Here is a 20,811-nt window from a genome sequence, read left to right on the forward strand (position 1 = left end):
TATTCTTTGGTTATTTTCTTTGTGATTACCATGAGGATTAATTTAATATCCTGAATTATAACACTCTAATTTGAATTTACAGCAGCATAACTTCATTAACATACAAAACTCTGCTCCTTTACACTGCCATTCCTAGCCCTTTCAGTTGTTGATGTTACAAAATAACATCTTCATACATTGTATGCCCCAAAACATAAACTAATGATTATTTTAAGTGCATTAGTCTCCTAAATTATATAGGAAACAAGATTTGGAGTTACAAGCCAAAGTTATAGTAATACTACCTTTTACACTAATTTTTTTCATTAAATGTATTAATCTTTTAAATCATGTCAAAAACAAAAAATATGATTAAATGTCATTGTTGTGGTAATATCAACTTTTATAACTGCCCATATATTTACCTTTATATAGATGTATATTTCTCTCTATGGCTCTGAGTTACTGTCTAATGTCTGTCCTTCCCACTTTGCCAGGACTCCCTTGGCCATTTCTTGCAGAGCAATTCTGGTGTTCACAATATCAGTTTTTATTTATCTGGGAATGTCTCAATTTCTCCTTCAATTTTTTTAAAGATTATATTTTTTTATTAGAGAGAGCATGAGCAGGGGCGGGGCAAGGGTAAAAGAGAGAGAGAATTTCAAGCAGACTCCGCACTGAGTGTGGAGCCAGGTGCAGGGCTCCATCCTAAGACCACAAGATCATGACCTTAGGGAAGTCAAACATTTAACTGACTGAGCCACACAGGCACCCCTCCATTTTTGAAGGACAGTTTTCCCACGTATAAAATAATTGGTTCAAAGGTTTTTATCTTTTAGCATTCAAATATATTGGCCCATGTCTTCTGGGAGCCAAAGTTTCTGAAGAGAAATCTGCTAATGGTCTTAGTAAATATCCCTTGTATGTGATAATTCACTTCTTTTCACTGATTTTTTTCTTTGTGTTTGTCTTTTGAAAAGTTGTCTTGTTTTTTGAGAGTTACTTATTAGAGAGAGGGGGGAGAGCTGGGAAGGGACAGAGGGAGAGAATCTCAAGCAGACTCCCTGCTGATCTCAGAGCTCAATGCAGGGCTCAGTCCCACAGCCCATGAGATCATGATCTGAGCTGAAACCAAGAGTCTGACACTCAACTGACTGAGCCACCAAGGTGGCCCTTGCAGGTTTGTTTATAATGGGTCTTGGCATGGCTTTCTCTCAGTTCATCTTAATGTGGAAGCTTCTTTGAGCTTCTTAAATGTTTATACTCATGTGTTTCATCAAATTTGGGAAGTTTTCTGCTACATTTTTCCCATTTCATTTAAATTCAAATTAGTTAACATATTGTGTAGTATTGGTTTCAGGAGCAAAATTTAGTTATTCATCACTTACATGTAACACCCAGTGGTCATCACAAGTGCCCTCCTTAATGCCCATTGACCATTTAGCCCATCCCCCCACCTGCCTCATTTCCAGCAACCCTCAGTTTGTTCTCTATAATTAAGAGTCTATTTTATTTTATTATTTTATTTGAGGGGGGTGTACATGAGCAGGGGGAGGGGCAGAGGGAGAAGCAGACTCCCCACTGATCAGGGAACCCAACATAGGGCTCAATCCCAGGCCGCTGAGATCATGACCTGAGCCAAAGGCAGAAACTTAACCTAAGCCACCCAGGTGCCCCAGTCAAGAGTCTTTTATGGTTTGCCTCCCTGTCTGTTTTTATCTTTTTTTTTTTTTAAGATTTTATTTATTGACAAAAAGGGTGAGTAGGGGGAGGGGCAACGGGAGAGGGAGGGAGAAAATCTCAAGCAGACTCCACATTGAGTACAGAGCCCAATGTGGGGCTCAATCCCTTGACCCTGAGATTAGGACCTGAGCCAAAACCAGGAATCTGACACTTAACCACAGACCCACCCAGGGGCCCCTCGATTTTTATCTTATTTTATTTTTCTTCCCTTCTGTATTCATCTGTTTTGTTTCTAAAATATCATATATGAGTGAAATCATATGGTATTTGTCTTTCTCTAATTGACTTATTTTGCTTAGCATGATATACTCTAGTTCCATCCATGTTGTTGCAAATGGCAAGATTTCATTCTTTTTTTTTTTTTTTTAAGATTTCATTTATTTATTTGACAGACAGATTACAAGTAGACAGGCAGGCAGAGAGAGGAAGGGAAGCAGGCTCCCCGCTGAGCAGAGAGCCCAATGTGGGGCTTGATCCCCAGACCCTGGAATCATGACCTGAGCCGAAGGCCGAGGCTTTAACCCACTGAGCCACCCAGGTGCCCCAAGATTTCATTCTTTTTGATGGCCAAGTAATATCCATACACATACACACATATACATTCATATATACACACACGCACACATACACACCACATATTCTTTTCTTTATTGATTCATCAGTTGTTGGGCATTTGGGCTCTTTCCATAATTTGGCTATTGATGATAGTGCTGCTGTAAACACTGGGGTGCATGTGCCCATTCGAATTAGCACTTTTGTATTTAGATAAATACCTCATAGTGCAATTGCTGGGTTGCAGTGCAGTTCTATATTTAACTTTTTGAGGAACCTCCATACTGTTCTCTACAGTGGCTGCACCAGTTTGCATTCCCACCAATAGTGTAAAACTTTCTTACTAAGACTTTTCTTCTCTTTCTCCACATCCTTGCCAACCTCTGTTGTTTTCCCGAGTTGTTAATTTTAGCCATTCTGACAGGTATGAGATAGTATCTTACCATGGTTTTGATTTGTATTTCCTTGATGAGTGACACTGAGCATTTTTATATGGTCTGTTAGCCATTTTTATGTATTCTTTGGAGAAATGTTAGTTCATGCCTTCTGCCCATTTTCATAACTGGATTATTTTTTCATTTTTTATTTTATGATTTTTTAAGATTTTATTTATTTGACACAGAGAGAGAGAGAGAGAGATCACAAGTAGGCAGAGCAGCAGGCAGAGAGAGAGGGGGGAGCAGGCTCCCTGCTGAGCAGAGATGCAGGGCTCGATCCCAGGACCCTCAGGACCATGCCTAACCCACTAAGCCACCCAGGCGCCTGAGCCAATATTTCTTAAAATATTCTCTATGCTCTTTTCTCTCATCTCCTTCTGAGATCCCCTCACTGTGCATGTTGGTCTCCTTGATGGTATCCTAGACTCTGTTTGCTTTTCTTCATTTATTTTTCTGCCTACATAATTTTCATTGTCCTGTCTTTAGGTTCACTGATTCTTTCTTCTGCTTACTCAACTCTGCCTTTGTCATTTTAGTAGTTGTACTTTTCAAATCCAGAATTTTTAAAAAAATCTTTTTAGGTTTTCTGTCTCTTGATATTTCCATTTTGTTCACACATTATTTTGTTTGTTTTTCTCCACAACTTCCTTTTGTTCTTTGAGCATCTTTATGACAGTTGTTTTAAAGCCTTTGTCTCACATAACTGCAGAAGTCTTTTTCAGGGACAGTTTCTGTTGATTTATTTTATGCCTCTCAATGGGCCATACTTCTCTATTTCTTTGAGTACATTGTGATTTTTTTTTGTCAAATGCTAGATATTTTAACCTAATAATGTGGAAACTCTGGAGATCAAAGGCTCCTCCTTCCTCAGGGAGTGGTGTTTTTTAATTATTTTTGTTTTTATGATTGTTATAGGTGGTCTGTGTTCCAGGTATGAAGATAAGGTGTATACTTAATTTCTTAGGTCTTTTCTGAGCCCTTTTCCATGGACATGCACAGTTACTTTCTAATTATCCCCTTACAGGCATTCATTTTCAGATGACCTAGTTTTTGTTTTTTAAAAGATTTTTTTTATTTATTTATTTGACAGTGAGAGAGGAAACACAAAGCAGAGCCAAGTGGGAGAGGGAGACGCAGGCTTCCCACCAAGCAGAGAGCCTGATGCAGAGCTCGATCCCAGAACCCTGGGGTTGTGACCTGGGCCCAAGACAGACACTCAACGACTGAGCTACCCAGGCACCCCACGATGACCTAGTTTTTAATGTCTGGGTCCCTAAAGTGAAAATGTAAAAAATGAAGGTAGGAAAAAAGGGCACTAATGCTCTAAATCCAGTAGAAGTCAATTCAGCTGGAGGGAGTCAGGCTTGCTACTATTTGAAGAGGTATGATTACAATGGTTGCCTGCCTCTTTGTCTCTTAGCACTTCTGCGGTCAGAGCGCAATCAGTAATGAGAGCACCTTCCCTTTGTTTGGAGGACAGGGTCCTTTTTGAATACCCTAGTTCCCATAAACTGTGCAAGCTGCTCTACAAACATTCACATAGTGGCCTGCCATGTGGCTGAGTTTGGGGAATGAGTAGCTGCTACTGTGCTAAAAGCTAAAATTAACCAACGTTAACCAAAATTAACGTTCGTTTACCATTCCCATCTTGTCCTGAAAGTCGCAAGCCTTCCAACAGATTTCAAAGTTCTAAAGCAGTCACATCTCAGAGATTCTGCCAGTGCAATTGTTGTCTAGATGAGGAGACAGATTCCTGGTGCTTCTTTCTCAATCTTCTCAGAATCTTCTTTGATTCTTTTTTGAGTTAATTTTTGTGTATGGTGTGAAAAAAGAGGCCACATTCACTTTTTGAAATGTGTATATCCAGTTCTCCTAGCACAACTTGTTGAAAACACTCTTGTTTCCTTAATGAAGTACCTTATTCATTTGTAAAAAGTAAACTGAGCAGGGGCACCTGGGTGGCTTAGTCAGTTAAATGTCTGCCTTCGGCTCAGGTCATGGACTAAGGGTCCTGCAATCAGGCCCCATGTTGAATGGGGAGCCTGCTTTTCCCTCTCCCTCTGTCCTTTTCCCCTGCTCATGCTCTCTCTTTCTCAAATAAATAAGTACAATCTTTGGGGGGAAAAAACTGACCATAGATGTGCAGGCTTATGTCTAAACTCTCAATTATGTTCCAGTAATCTGTAAGGCTATACTTAAACAAATACCATACTGTCTTTTTTGCTGTTTACTTGGCACATAATAGATGTTCAGTATTTGAATTATATTGAAATTGAATTGGCCCAACTTTTTTTTTTTTTTTTTTTTTTTTTTTTTGGTGCAAAATGGTGGTTTTTTTTAGCAAGGGGGCAGGCCCCGGGCAGCAGCTCTTCCTGCCCACGGGTTGTGAGGAGTGGCTGGTTATATACACAGGAGTTGGGTAGGTGAGGACAAAGGGTTGTTCAGAAGGGCTATTGGGATAAAGAAGACTGTCAGGATATGGAAGGCCTGGTTACTATCAAGCCAAGGCCACTTTCCCTCTAATGAGGCACTAACATAAAGACAATTGGGAGTCTCCTGGTGGAATGTTACATTCCTGCTATCAAACGTCCTTGTTAGTGAGATTTAGGGCTTTAAAAGAAATTTAACTTTATTTACTTTTCCTTCTACCTCCATCTCCTTCGGTTTTTTATGGAGGGGAGGGTGACATTAGGGCTTGAGGAACTGAGTTATGTATCTTTGGAAATTGGGCTATTGATAAGGCAACTTCTTTGTTGTAAATCTCAAGGACATTTGTAAACCAAGAGAGACTCCTGCCTTGCAGGACTGTGATCTCTGCAAGATAACCATTTGCTCTTCTTTTAGGGCAGTCAGGGGTGCCTGTGAAATGTCACACATATTACCAAGGGGAGTGGGTGGAGAGGGGGTGCAAGGTGCCAGCCCCTGCTCCGTTCTCAGCCAGCCTCCTGCTCCCTCATCATTCTCCCCTGAACAATTTTGACCCTTAAATCTTTAAGGTGGTTGAAGGTGGAAGGTCTCATCTTCTGTAACTTCTTCGTGCTGAATAGGGGTGTAGAGCTGTCCCTACCTACTGGGGTCAATATTGATCAGTGGAGGAATGTATAGGGGAGTTACGAAAGGCGGAGGCAGCCGAATCCAGCGCTGACAGTGAAGGGGCATCCTCTCACGCGACAAGGATCGTCTGTCGTGGTGAAGTCATTGCAGCAATGGAGTCTCGGCACCAAGTAGAGAAACACTGAACAAAGCAACATATTAAGGTTAATGAGGCGATAAAAATGAGAAGCCCGAGAAGGAGATTTGGCCATAGCCCTCCTTCAAGCCAGGAACTTAACTAATCACTAAAAGAGAGAGGGGGACCTTGTAGAGCCTTAATCTGGGCACTCATATCCTTTATTAGTCCTGTGATACTTTTGTGATAGTCTGGGATGTACACACAACATTCTGTCTTGATAATTGCACATGTGCCACCCTGGGCTGCTGTCAGGACATCTAAGGCCATCCTTAGTATAGCGATAAGGAGGGTTTTGTAACTTAGGCCCATATTTGATTTGGGAGTTATGGCTTGATAGCATCCCCTTTCCTTCCAAATAGCTCCCTGGGCATGTAGTACCAGGAAGGCATATTTGGAGTCAGTATAAATGTTAATTCTTAGGCTTTGACAATTTGGCTACTAAGACAAATTTGGACCTGATGTGACATCATTACAGTCAGGGACTGTCCCATAGTGAGCTTTGAGGCTCCTTTTATGAGGGCAGTTCTATGCTTAGCTAAAGCATCTGTTTGCAATCGCACCTCAACAGAGGTGGCCTTTAGGATAAATATGACTAAGGGATGAAACCAATAAGAAGACCTTTGAGTGGTCCAGCCTTAACAATATCCTGATTACAGAGGATCATTGTCAAGTGGGAGAACTTGTCAAGAGATAAGGGGAGTCCCCCATGCATCATACAATCCACTCATAAAGAAAGTGGGGTCATCCATTATCTCCACAAGTCCATAGTTAATCCTATGGAGTGCAATAGGCTGGCTTTTAGGCAATTTCATTATCCCAGCCACACATAAGGTGTTAGTTAAGTTATACAATTGTAGGGGAATCAATCCCATTTTTCAGTTGTTTAATCATGTGCCGTGGGGTCTGCGAATATCCCCACAAAACAGTAAGATCAACTAAAGAAGCTATTGTACAACTTCTCTGAAGTTTACCTCAAATTGTTTAGCTTAGGTAAACATTTAAAGACAATCAAATCTAGAATTTAACATCCATAAAGGTGTGTTACTAAAACAATTTTTCTCTCTAAAATAATCCTCATTTACAGAGATAGTGAAATCAGGACTAATTCACTTGTGAAACAAGTCCAGTTTTAACAAACTTGGCCCATTATTTACATAAGCTCAGCAAGAATAGTTGAGTGTGATCATATAGATCTTTTAGAATCTGCTTTGCTGGAACTTCTTATAAGGAATCTCTAGGTTGAACTTTTAGTAGCCTCTCCGGGCCAGAAGCCAAGCTCTGTACTTGCCATCAGGCATGCCTGCAATACCTGTTGATTTGTGCGAGTTCCTCTTCTGAGTGTCCGCACCTACCAAGGAGTGACATTCTTTACTCACCTGGTGAGGCTGCTGGGAACTCTGTAAGCAAGGTATCAGGCCAACAGTCCCAAGAGGCTTTATGGCTCCAGGTTTCATAAAGTCAACCTTAGTTTCTTAAAGCTGTCTGGTCATATCTGAGTTTATGCATATCTTTCTCAAATATGACATTCCAGTCAAAGCCTTGGTAAAATAACCAGTTTCCAATGGTGTCCTGTTACAAGGAGAACAGATTCTTATTGAACTTATGCAAATGACTGATTGCCATAGAAGAATGCTTACTGAGACCTTTTGGTTTCAGAGGGTTCATATAGAGAGAAAAGCTTGAATGCTTTGAGCACTTTTATAAATGAGCACTTATACATCTCTATAAGTTACAGATAACTTAAGAAAAAGTATCCCTAGTCTGGAAGAGCAAACATTAGAGAGAACCGGCAATGTTTAAAATCAGACAAAACATTAAGAGACACCACACTATAATCTTTTAGTTCATTTAGTCCCATGTTACTAAATCCGGTGAATGCGAATTGGCCCAACTTTTTAAAGAACATGTGTTCTTACATTTGCCACTTTTTTGTCTTTTTGGGGGTGGGTGTTTTAGGGGGAATTGTGGGTAATTTGTTTTTGCTGCTTTTCTCCCTAGTTTCTCATCAAACTGTCTTTTGAAAAATTCTGTTCTTACTCTATAAAGAAATTTTCTGCCTCGCTGAAAAATACCCAAGGGCGGAGTACCTTTGGGATGAGCATGCTGGTGATGGTAGTGTCAATCACATAACAGAGGACACTGGCCAGAATTGCACTCTTTAAAGAAGTGAAATCCAGAGGCCAGTTAGTTGCCATCCTTTTATTCCTTCCATAGAAGCTTAGCACTGTGGTTTTTTTTTTTTTAATTTATTTTTTATTTATTTTCAGCATAACAGTATTCATTATTTTTTCACCACACCCAGTGCTCCGTGCAATCCGTGCCCTCTATAATAAGAATCACCTGGTACCCCGACCTCCCACCCCCCCACCCCTTCAAACCCCTCAGATTGTTTTTCAGAGTCCATAGTCTCTCATGATTCACCTCCCCTTCCAATGTCCCCCAACTCCCTTCTCCTCTCTAACTCCCCATGTCCTCCATGCTATTTGTTATGCTCCACAAATAAGTGAAACCATATGATAATTGACTCTCTCTGCTTGACTTATTTCACTCAGCACAATCTCCTCCAGTCCCATCCATGTTGCTACAAAAGTTGGGTATTCATCCTTTCTGATGGAGGCATAATACTCCATAGCGTATATGGACCACATCTTCCTTATCCATTCGTCCGTTGAAGGGCATCTTGGTTCTTTCCACAGTTTGGCGACCGTGGCCATTGCTGCTATAAACATTGGGGTACAGATGGCCCTTCTTTTCACTACATCTGTATCTTTGGGGTAAATACCCAGGAGTAGAAGCTTAGCACTGTTTTAAGCATTGTTGTAGTTATTATTTAAAGTGAAATCTTACTAGAATGTACTGGCCATATTTTATGAGCAGTAGACTTTGAGTTGTATGTGTAGCACTTAGCAATGGATTAACTCATGGGCAAGTTATTTAACTTTAGTGAATAATAATAATTCTTGCACTATCAATCTCTTATGATGTTAGTGAGAGTCAAAGTGATGCTTTACATGAGTGCTTTGTAAAATACAATGTGCTGCACAAATATTTTTAATATTTGTTTATTAAGAAGTGATCCACATTTTTGTTTCTTTCAAATACTTTCTAAGATAATATATAGGGAAAGGAATTTGAACTTTTGGGTTATTTGCTTACAAATACAGTTAAAATGGGTAAAGTTTGAGTGTTATAGTTCAAGACTATTGGACATATATGAAACTAATGAGAGTAAGAAGAGTATTTTCTTCAGTCTCTCTATTTTTTTTAAAAGATTTATTTGAGAGAGAGAATGGATATGGGGGAGAGGGAGAGAGACTATCTCAAGCAGACTCTGCTAAGCACAGAGCCCAGCACTGGGCTCAGTCTTAAAACTCTGAGATCATGACCTGAGCTGAAACCAAGAGTCAGACACTTAACTGACTGCACCCAGGCACCCCTTTCATTCTCTCTATGATAAAAAGTTGGAGAAGAAATACTACCTTAATTGAGAACATGTACAATATCTAATTTAATGTAATTGAGTAGATTGTAATAAAATCTTATCTCTTTACAATGAATATATAGAATTTATGTAGAAAATATTTTTTAAATGTAATGTGCAAGATGGAGCAATACAGAACTACATTAGTCAAGGCAGTGTGGTATGGCATAAGAGTAGACCTGTAGGTTGACAGAACCGAATTGAATCCAGAAAGAAACTCTTAAATTTATGGTCAGTTGATCTTGTACAAGAATGCCAAGACAACTTGGTGGGGAAGAAATAATCTTCTCTACAAATAATGCTGGATATCCACATGCCGAAGAATAAGTTTGGATCCTTTGTTCACCCCAAACACACAAAAAAATTACTCAAAGTGGATTATAGACCTGAATGTCTAAAAGAGCTAAAATGATAAAGCTCTTAGAAGAAATTATAAGAGTAAATTTTCAGAACTTTGAGTAAAGTAGTAGTTTCTTGCATAAATTGGACATTGTCAACATTCAGAAATTTTGTAATACAAAGGACACTACCAAGAATGTGAAAGGATGGGGCACCTGGGTGGGTCAGTCGGTTAAGTGCCTGCCTTTGGCTCAGGTCGTGATCCCAGAGTCCACATCAGGCTTCCTGCTCAGTGGGGCGTCTATTTCTCCTTCTCCCTCTCTCTCTCCCTCCCCTGCTCATGCTGGAACTCTTCTCTCCCTCAAATAAATAGATAAAATCTTAAAAAAAAAAAAAAAAGGAACATGAAAGGAAAACCCACAGAGTGGGAGAAAATATTTCCCAATCATATATTTGATAAGAGACTTGTATCTAGAATATATAAAGCACTCTTAAAACAAATCCAGTTAAAAAGTGGGCAAAGGATCTCAGTAGACATTTCCCAAAAAGATATAAAAATATCCAATAAGCACATGAAAAGATGCTCAGCACCATTAGCCATAGGGAAATGCAGCTAAAAGCCACAGTGAGATACCACTTGACCCTCACTTGGATGGCTGTGATCAATAAAGATAGATAAAGGCAAGTGTTGGTGAGAATGTGAAGAAATTAGAACCTTCATATGCTACTGATAGGACTGTAAAATGGTGCAGCCACTTTGGAAAACTATCTGGCAATTCCTCAAAAAATTAAACACAGAGTTACCATATGTTCCAGCAGTTGTACTTATACATATATACCCAAGAGAACTGAAAACATAGCCACACAAAAACTTGTTCTTGAATGTTTATAGTAGCATTATTCATAGTAGTCCAAAAGTGGAAACCACCCAAATGTCCATCAACCAATGAATGGAGATGTAAAATATCATGTATCCATCTTTGAGATATTATTTGCAGAACTGAAGTACTGATACATGCTATAATATAGGTGAACTTTGAAAACATTGTACTAAGTAAAAGAAACTAGTCACAAAAGACCACATATTATATGGTTTCATTTATATCAGATGTCCAGAAAAGGCAGATCTATACAGACAGACTGTAGATTAGTGTTGTGCAGGGGAAACTGAGGGGGTAGGTATTAGGAAGAAATGGAGAATGACTGCTAAAAGTTCAGGGCTTGTTTTGGGGGCTGATAAAAGGTTGCACAACTCTGGATATATTAAAAGCCATGGAAATGTGCTTGTTAAATGGGCAAATTATACAGTAGATGGATAAAAAAATTATTTTTAAATCAAGCAATACCCAACCTAAAAAAAAAAAAAAAGAATAAGAAGAAAAGGACATTTAAGAATGTGTCTCTAATGTTTTTCTTCTGGAGATAGAGAAGAATCAGATGGTTGATTGTCTCCTAGTTACCATTTTTCTTTCATTCTCCAACCTTCTGGTGGCTGACTAGGTTTATTAAATGAATATACTTTTGTGTTGAATCATAGTAAATCATAATTCATTTTTGACAGGAATTGAGTTCTCAGACTTTATCACATGATGGAGGATTCTTCAATAGACTGGAAGATGATGTTCATAAAATTCTTATTAGAGAAAAAAGAAGAGAACAGCTTACAGAATATAATGGAACAGATAATTGCGCAGCTCATGAACACAACCAGGCATGTAAAATAGAAAATTCTCTTAAAATCATAGTGAAATTAAAATGCAATTTTCCTTTTTTAAAAAAACTTAAAACAGTAGAATCCAATTATGATGATATGATGCTACAGTTTTAGGATATTGGTCATTATCATGCATAGATACTTCTACTACAAGTATGAGGTACCCCATTCATTGAATATTTATCAAGTGTGTGCTGTGTACTGTTAGGCACCAGTATAGGGGAGTGGGAAAACTGAGATGGGTGAGACTGCCCTTCACTTAGATACTCAGAGCAGTGGGGATAAGAGGAGGCAGTCCTATAGAGATATCATTCAGCATGATGAAGGCTGGAGAGAGAGATTAACAATACAAATGAGGTTTTGAATAGAGAAGGTACTAGCTCCCTCCTAGTTGTGAATTGTGAAAGGTGTCTGAAGAATTGACATTTGGGATAGACATTGAATGATGAATAAACTGTAAGCAGAGAAATGGAGGGACTCTATGGGAAGTGCAAGAGCAGAGGTCAAGAGCTGCACAAGCCTTAGACTGAATATTCAGGAAATAGAACGTTCTGCACTGAGATGCACAGAGTGTGAGGCTGGGGTGACAGGGCCAGGGAAATAGCTTGGGTTTAGATTATGAAGGTCTTTTTAAGGGGAACAAAGAAGTTGGAATTTTAATCTGTAGACCAGGGGTTGTAAGCTCTTCTCCGCAAGCTAAAAATGGTATTCACATTTTAAATACATTACTCAAAAACTAAAAAGAAAGAAAAGATCTCATCAAAAGAGACCTATAAGTCTGCATTTATTTTTCTCACCACAACTGCTAGTCTTCTGTTTTATTTACCCCCCCTTTTTGGGTCTAACTTATTCTTAAGCTTGTACGTTTTCTTTACCATGTATTGACCTCCAATCCATCAATAACTTCTCAGCCTGAAATTTGTAGTGAGCAGTTTCAGTGGTGTTCAGCAGTAGTGCTTTCCCTTTACCTCCTTGGTTTTCTCTTCTTCCCCTGTAGGTGCACAGCACTGGCTTTCGCAGTATTGCCCACTTTCCCTATTCTGATTTAATTCCTGGGCTGCCAGGTGTTGCTGGAAAATACATACATATTTTAAGACAATGCTACTATTCTGTTCCAAAAATCAGTGCAATGTAACTGCCACATAACAGTCCTTTGGTTCACCTTTCTTTTCTTTTCTTTTCTTTTCTTTTTTTTAAATCAAACTATAATAAACCTACAGTTTCAGGTGTACAATATAAATGATTCAGCAATTCTGTACAATTTGACTTTGACAGATTCCTAGAGTGGCTGTTCCAAAATCTAAAAGCCCATTTCCCATCCTCCTATTCTCCAGTGGACATGAGCTCTTTGTTTCATTAAGATTGATAAATTCAGTCACTCAACGAATTAAACACCCAACTGTGTTGTGTTATATAGGACACAAAAGAAGTCAGACCCTTTTTATTCTAATGCAACAGTAAGATGGGTTTATAAATAACACTAACATAATTCTGCATGGAAATCTATTTTCAACTTAGTGGCAGGAAATCCTTGCCTGTACAAGAAGTACTTGTGAACTTTTTCCTTTCTAACATTGAATTAAATTTAATGTTTTGAAGTTTTGCCTTGACTGTCAAATTTTATGTATGATCCATGCAACAAGGTTAGCATTTATGGTTAGGATATGTGCTGCTTCTTTTTTCATCGACTATGATTCTTCTCTTTGTGGTCCATATCTTTTTTATTTTTTTAAACCACCTCAGATTATTTTTGGATAGAAAGAATTATATTTGGGGACGCCTGGGTGGCTCAGTTGGTTAAGCAGCTGCCTTCGGTCATGATCCCGGCATCCTGGGATCGAGTCCCGCATCGGGCTCCTTGCTCAGCAGGGAGCCTGCTTCTCCCTCTGTCTCTGCCTGCCATTCTGTCTGCCTATGCTCGCTCTCTCTCCATCTCTCTCTCTGACAAATAAATAAAATCTTAAAAAAAAAAAGATAAAGAAAAAAAGAAGAAAGAATTATATTTGTGTATTTCAGCAAATAGGTGTCTCAAGTCCTTCGTAGGACAAATCTGGGCATATAAAAATTCAGTCAAGTAATGTTAATGATCTAATAAAACCAAAGCAAAACCAAAAACAAAGACTTTGAAATCAATCAAACCTAATAACACAAAATACAGCTTCAGTAGCTTATCAGTTCTTTTCTATTGGGAAGAAATTACTTGCCTCTCATGTACTATTGTTAGGAGTTGCAATTAATTAGTAGTTAAGATTTTAAATTTTTATCAGAGTATGTTGTACATAGTACTCAATATATAATTGTTTTTGTACACGGTAGAAAATGTTGTGTCTCAAAAAAGATATATTGGTAAAGTGCCATGGTAATTCACAGGAATGGAGATCAGAGATGGCTTTCTTAGGAAAAAATGGCTTTTGAATTGGAATGTACAGAACAGTAGAATTTGAATATGCACAGGTGAGGGAGAAGAAACTAGAATGCTGTGAGTATGGAGGCAGTGAAGTATAAGCCAACCTAATTAAAACAGAAGGACCTTTTTTTTTTTTTTTTTTTTTTTTTTTTTTTTTTTTTTTTTTTAAGATTTTATTTATTTATTTGACAGAGAGAAATCACAAGTAGATGGAGAGGCAGGCAGAGAGAGAGAGAGAGGGAAGCAGGCTCCCTGCCGAGCAGAGAGCCCGATGTGGGACTCGATCCCAGGATTCTGAGATCATGACCTGAGCCGAAGGCAGCGGCTTAACCCACTGAGCCACCCAGGCGCCCCAAAACAGAAGGACCTTTGAGGAGAATAGTGTGTTTGGCAAGTTAAATTGGAAAAGATTGCGGAGGATCAAAGGCCTGATTTATGGTTTAGTTAGTAGACACTAAAGAATTTTTGAAGGTTTTAAAGCAGAGAACAAAGTTTTTATGATGATAATTTCATTGCAGTGCCTAGGAAAAACTGAATGAAGTTGAAGACTAGTGTTAAGAATTTGACAGTGCTCGGTATTGTTAAAGGTATAGAACAACAGTAGCATACTGCCGCTGGTATAGTGTAAATTAGTATAACCATTTTGGAAAACAGTTTGGTATAAAGTTTTTATTTTTTGTGTGTGTAAAGGTGCAACAGTTTTTTTTCAGCTTTATTGAGGTATAATTGAGATATAAAATAGTAAGATATTTAAAATATACATCATAAAAAATAAAATGCGTGTCATGATGATTTGATATACATAAACATTGTGAAACGTTTCCTCCCATCTATTTAAACACATTTACCATCTCACATATTTATCTTTTTTTTTTTTAAGAATGTTTAAGTTCTAGCCTCTTAAAACATCAATTATACAATGCAGTGTTATCAACCATAGTCACTATGGCGTACATTAGTTCTCCGACCTGATTCATCTTATAGCTGAAAGTTTGGACCATTTTACTGGCCTCTCCCTTGTTGTCCGCCAGAATCTAGCAACTGGTATTAACTTTTCAAGTTGAAGATGATGGGAAGACCATATGTTCTAGAAATTCTACCCTAGATTAACCCACTGAGCCACCCAGGTGCCCCGTAATGTTCAAATTCTTAATCTACCTATTGGGTTATTTTCTTTTTACCTTCATGTGTCATTATATATTTCTATTGTGTATGCAAAATCTTTCATAATTAAACAGTTAGGATTTTCCCAGTATCATTGAGTGTAATGGGGAAAAGGAAAAGATTGAGACCATTTAGGAAAATATTTCTCTCTTTCTTTATCTCCTTCCTTTCTCCATTATACTCCTTTTTTCAAAGAAATCAAGCTCTTCTTTCTGCCATGGTTAAATCCTTTTTCTTTTTTAAGATTTTATTTATTTGTTTGAGAGAGAGAGAGAATGAGAGAGAGAGAGCATGAGAGGAGGGAGGTCAGCTGGAGAAGCAGGCTCCCTGCAGAGCAGGGAGCCCAGTATGGGACTCAATCCTGGGACTCCAGGATCATGACCTGAGCCAAAGGCAGTTGCTTAACCAACTGAGCCACCCAGACACCCGTAAATCCTCTTTTACTATACATTAATATACTCAGGAATTGTTAAAGGTACAAAATAAATCAACTCTAATTCACCCATTCTTAACATATGGTTTCATTTTTGAATGCTGATTTTAAAGGAAAATGTCACATGCATAGGTATTTTGAAAATAATTATAATAATAAGCAATTAGTTTTATAGCCCCTTTTATAAACCATGCATTATATTGTCAAGTCAATATTATAATTCACTTGGTCATTCATTGCCCTATTATTGAATATTTAGGTTGTATGGAATTGGTCACTTGATATTCATTGAACATCTTCCTATGTTTAATTTTTCTATGAATTATTTTCTTGAAACAAATTCATTTTTTTCTTAAAGATTTATTTATTTGTCAGAGAGAGAGAGAGAGAGAGAGCACGAGCAGGGGCAGAGGGATAAGATTCCTCACTGAACAAGGAGCCTGATGTGGGACTTGATCCCACGACCTTGAGATCATAACCTGAGCTGAAGGCGAACACGTAATTGACTGAGCCACTCAGACATCCCCAATTTAAGATTTTATATTTTTAATTAAAAAAAAATTTATATTTTTAAGTGATTTTTACCCAGTGTAGAGCTTAAACCCATAACCCCAAGATCAAGAGTTACATGCTCTACCCACTGAGCCAGCTAGGTACGTCTCCTTAAAATAAAATTTTTTAAAAGATTTATTTATTTTGTGGGGGGAGTGTGCATGAGTGTTGGGGAGGGGCAGAGGGACAGGGGAAAGAGAATCTCAAGCAAACTCCCCACTGAGTGTAGAGCCTGACATGGGGCTCAGTCCCATGACCCAAGATCATGACCCTAGCAAACATCAGACACTTAACTGACTGAGCTACCCAGGTGCTCCTTGAAAAAATTCTTAAAAGATAGTAATTGAGGGTTTTGGAGGGGAAGGGGGTGGGAAGTTGAGTGAGCATGATGGTGGGTGTTATGGAGGGCACGTATGCATGGAGTGCTGGGTGTGGTGGATAAACAATGAATTCTGGACCACTGGAAAGAAATTTAAAAAAAATTTTTTTTTAAGAAAACAAAAAAGAAAAGGAAAAGGAAAAAAAGATAGTAATTGAATCAAAGGATATAAACATCTTCTTATCAACATTGTCTTCTAGAAGTAGGCTATGAGCTTACTACATTGTCCACGACTTTACCAGCATTGGGTAGATCATCCACTGCTCATCTTATGGACTTCAGAGCTGTTTTATTCATTGTCTTTGTGTATCTTGCTCTTTTGCTCTGTTGATACCTATACTCACTGTGTCCAAACTCATGTCCATAGTTTACTCCAAACTAAGCATTTGGCTTGACTTACATCATTTTTGTTTTTTGTTTCTGTCATTTTATCCAGATATATAGGCTCTAAACTTCCTTTTTCACTTTTCTGTTTTTGAAGGTCTGGGAGTTTTTAATCGATGACATATTTTTCAAATCTATCTTCTCTTCCATTTTCATGAGCACGTTTCTATTTTAGGTTCTCTCTCTCTTACTGGTATTATTTCAGTAAGTTTTAACAACTCTTTCTGCCTCCTGCCTTCTAACACTAGGAGTAATTTCTCTTCTACACTGCGACCAAATGACTTTTTAAAAAGCATGACTTCTGCCATGCCACACCAAGTCCTTAAACTTCAGTGTCTTCTGAATCAAGTATAGTATCCTTGCCCTGATATGTAAAGTTCTCAGGCTGTGCTTTTCAAACTGAGACTTCCCCCTCATTTAACCCATCCAGAAATCAATTTAGTAGGTTTATAGATAGGTAGTAGAAAAATACAGTAGATAATAGGGAAAAAAAGAAAAATACCAAGAATATATGATATCTATTCGTATTTTACAAAATTTGTTTCTGTGTGTCTACGTATACATACACAGCATACACACTTAAGTACATATTCATGCACCAACCCGTGTGTATCCTGGGTCATGATCTAAAACATTCCTTAATGTGGATCACTGTCAAATAAGTATAAAATCATTGTTCTATGGTATAGTTTCAACCTAATTAAACTTCAGCCATATTCTTTCCCAGATTTTCTCCTAGCCAGAGCAAAGCACACCTATTACAGAATGCTCTATCCTCCCTGGCTTTGCTCAAGATTCATGTCGCTTGTCATCTCCCTGAAGCTTTCTCTCACTGCTCTACCCCACACACCAAAAACAGAAAATCTGGATGTGATCTTTCCTTCCTTTTTTACCTCACAGCATTTTGTTTTTCTTATGGCACATTTCACAAGTACATTTTTATTATCATTCTTAACAGATTACACATCCTTTGTGGACATGAACTTTATCTTGTACATCCTTGTATCCTCATTTTAGTGTATAACATTTTCTACTTAGAAAATATTTCTAAAATTTATTAATTGAAATATAAGACTTAATAGCAATGAATGCACATGAAAAAGGATGGGACCAGGGAGGGAGACAAACCAGAAGAGACTCAATCTCAGGAAACAAACTAGGGGCTGCTGGGGCGGGGGATAGGGTGGCTGGGTGATAGATATTGAGGAGGGTATGTGCTATGGTGAGTGCTGTGAAGTATGTAGGACTGATGATTCACAGACCTGTACCCCTGAAACAAATAATAAATTATATGTTAATAAAAATATGAATGCACATTTAAACAGTATGGTTTTGTTTTTTAAAAAGTGATCTTTAGGGGCTCCTGGGTGGCTCAGTGGGTTAAGCCGCTGCCTTCGGCTCAGGTCATGATCTCAGCGTCCTGGGATCGAGTCCCGCATCCGGCTCTCTGCTCCACAGGGAGCCTGCTTCCCTTTCTCTCTCTCTCTCTGCCTGCCTCTCTGCCTACTTGTGATCTCTGTCTGTCAAATAAATAAATAAAATCTTTTTTAAAAAAAGTGATCTTTATTTTTTTAAGATTTATTTATTTTTAAGAGAGAGAGTGTGCAAGCAGTGGTGAGGGACAGAGGGAGAGGGAAAGAAAAAAATCTCCAGCAGACTCTCCACTGTGCACAGACCCTGACGCAGGGCTCAATCCCAGAACCCTGAGATCATGACCTGAGCCGAAACCAAGAATTGGATGCTTAACCAACTTAGCCACCCAGGCGCCCCTGGAAAGCCATCTCTTTTTTTCTTTTAAATTTTATTTATTTGTCAGAGCACAAGCAGGGGGAGCAGGAGGCAGAGGGAGAAGCAGGCTCCCTACTGAACAAGGAGCCCCAGGCAGGACTCAATCCCAGGATTCTGGGATCATGACCTGAGCTGAACACAGAAACTTAACCAACTGAGCCACCCAGGCATCCCAGAAAGTAATCTTTGTTAAAGAAATTTTGGGAACTACTGATATGTAGAGAAATGATAATGGCAAAAATTAATCTTTGAGGGTTTTACTATATATTTGCCAGATACTATATTAAGTACTTAAAATGGTTATTTCATTTAATTTGCACAGTTAGCTATGAAGTTGGTAGATACTGTCCCCAGTTTGTAGATGCAGTGGGAAAAAGGACCTTAAATTTATTCACTTGGAGAAAACTATTGAAGTTTGTTTTGCTCCTACTTTTCTTTAGATATATACTTTTTTCCCCCCAAATAATGTAGAAACTGTTAAATAGACCACTTTTTAGTTAAAGATTGTGAGCATTTTGAGTAATAATTCTTACAACATGAAGTAATTGAGTTTTTTAATAACTAAATTGCTTTCCAGTACCCCAAAATGAGAAAAAAATATTTTATTTTTATCTTTTTAAAGGTTTGGTTTTTTTAAAATTTTTTATTTGACAGTGATCACAAGTAGGCAAAGAGAGAGAGGGAAGCAGGCTCCCTGCTGAGCCAAGAGCCTGATGCGGGACTCGATCCCAGGACCCTGAGATCATGACCCGAGCTGAAGGTAGCAGCTTAACCCACTGAGCCACACAGGCGCCCCGAGAAAAAAATATTTTAAATGTACCAGTTTGTTGTAACATTTCTTTGTTTACTACTGAGATTGTATATTTCATGTTTATTGGTTATATGCCTTTCATATGGTTGTGGCTGTTTTTTCCAGTTTAAATAAAATAAGATAAAAACAGAGAGGGAGGCAAACCATAAGGGTTTCATTTATCTTTAGATTTTGTTTTAGTACTTTGTAAGTACTAAATAATAATAATAAGGAGATTATTCATCAAGTTAAATATATTGGCTTTTCCTTTTAGTTTCCTCCATTTGGTATTATGTTCAGAAGGGCTTTCCTATTATGTTCAGAAGGGCTTTCCTACTCAAAGATGATATTCTTATTCATGTAGATTTTATTTTAATACTTATGTGTTTCTGTTTTTTCAAAATTAGAATAATATTTTATATTACTCAGTGATTCTATACTCAGTATAAAACAATTTTGATCAAAGGAATTTTTTAAACAATAAGGTGAAATTTCCATAATCTCACAAAAATAAATCTCCTAAGAGTTAGTAAATTTTTAATGTATGTCCTTCCAGAATTTTTTCTTTGCATATAGTGTCATAATATTGAGACCATGTGAATATATTTATAGTTCTATATCATTTTTAGTGATTTCAGAGTTTTCAGTTTTATAAATTTACCATATGTTTAGTATATATCCTATTGTTAGCCATTTAAATTGATGCCTAGTTTTTTGTAATACATCTGCAGTGAACACAAATAGATATCCGCCCCCACCTCACTTATCTATTTAAGGTAAATTCCTAGTAGTGAAATTCTTGGGCCTAATATTATATGTGTTTCTAATCTGGATCCACCCCCTCCTTATCCCTTAAACTAGAATCTTGAAGTGATCATCCTCACCTGCCACATTCAACTGCTAATAAAATACTGTAGATTCTGCTCTCAAATAATTTATCGCAAGATACATTTCTTTCCATCTAAACTGCTTCTGATCTCGGCATAATCTTCACTGACGTGGGCTTGCAGTAGCAATGAAAGGTGTTTTCCACCTCTTTTATCAACTCTGATGCATTTCCCACGGCAACCAAAGTGATCCCTTAAAAACATAAATGTAGCATGAATAGAAAGCTGATAGTCTGCTCAAATTCCTTCATGGTTTCACAAGACCCTCCAAGATGAGTCCTCTGTCCTACCCTATCTACCCCCGCCCTAAACTCCAACCATATTGGCCTCTTTTTCTTCCAATTCTCTAGGCTCCTTTCCTGCCTTGGAGCTTTAAACATATGGTTCTTTTTACTTGGAAATCTCTTTTTGCTTAGCCAGGTTTTGCTTAGCCAGTTCCTTCCCATCACTCAGAGTCCATTTTAAATGTCACTACATCAGAGAGAGCTCACTTTTCTTCATGCTTCTTTTCTTCATAGCTTAAACCTCGCTTTCTAATTGCAGCATTTAT

The 20,811-nt window shown here is 38.0% G+C and overlaps 1 protein-coding gene across 3 annotated transcripts in view; it reads left to right on the forward strand.

The window, feature by feature from the left end:
• The window catches only part of GKAP1 (G kinase anchoring protein 1), an 80,546-nt gene that overhangs the window by 47,369 nt on the left and 12,366 nt on the right, over nucleotides 1-20,811 (forward strand). The window contains exon 8 of one of the 3 annotated variants that reach the window (XM_059411787.1): nucleotides 11,325-11,474. The exons of the other annotated variants lie outside the window; for them this stretch is intronic. Coding sequence (XP_059267770.1) covers nucleotides 11,325-11,474 — 150 coding nt within the window. The remainder of the gene's footprint in view (nucleotides 1-11,324; nucleotides 11,475-20,811) is intronic. 3 annotated transcript variants of the gene reach the window in all.

This window comes from Mustela nigripes, chromosome 9 (assembly GCF_022355385.1).
Source record: "Mustela nigripes isolate SB6536 chromosome 9, MUSNIG.SB6536, whole genome shotgun sequence".
In the NCBI taxonomy this organism is placed as follows: Eukaryota; Metazoa; Chordata; class Mammalia; order Carnivora; family Mustelidae; genus Mustela; species Mustela nigripes.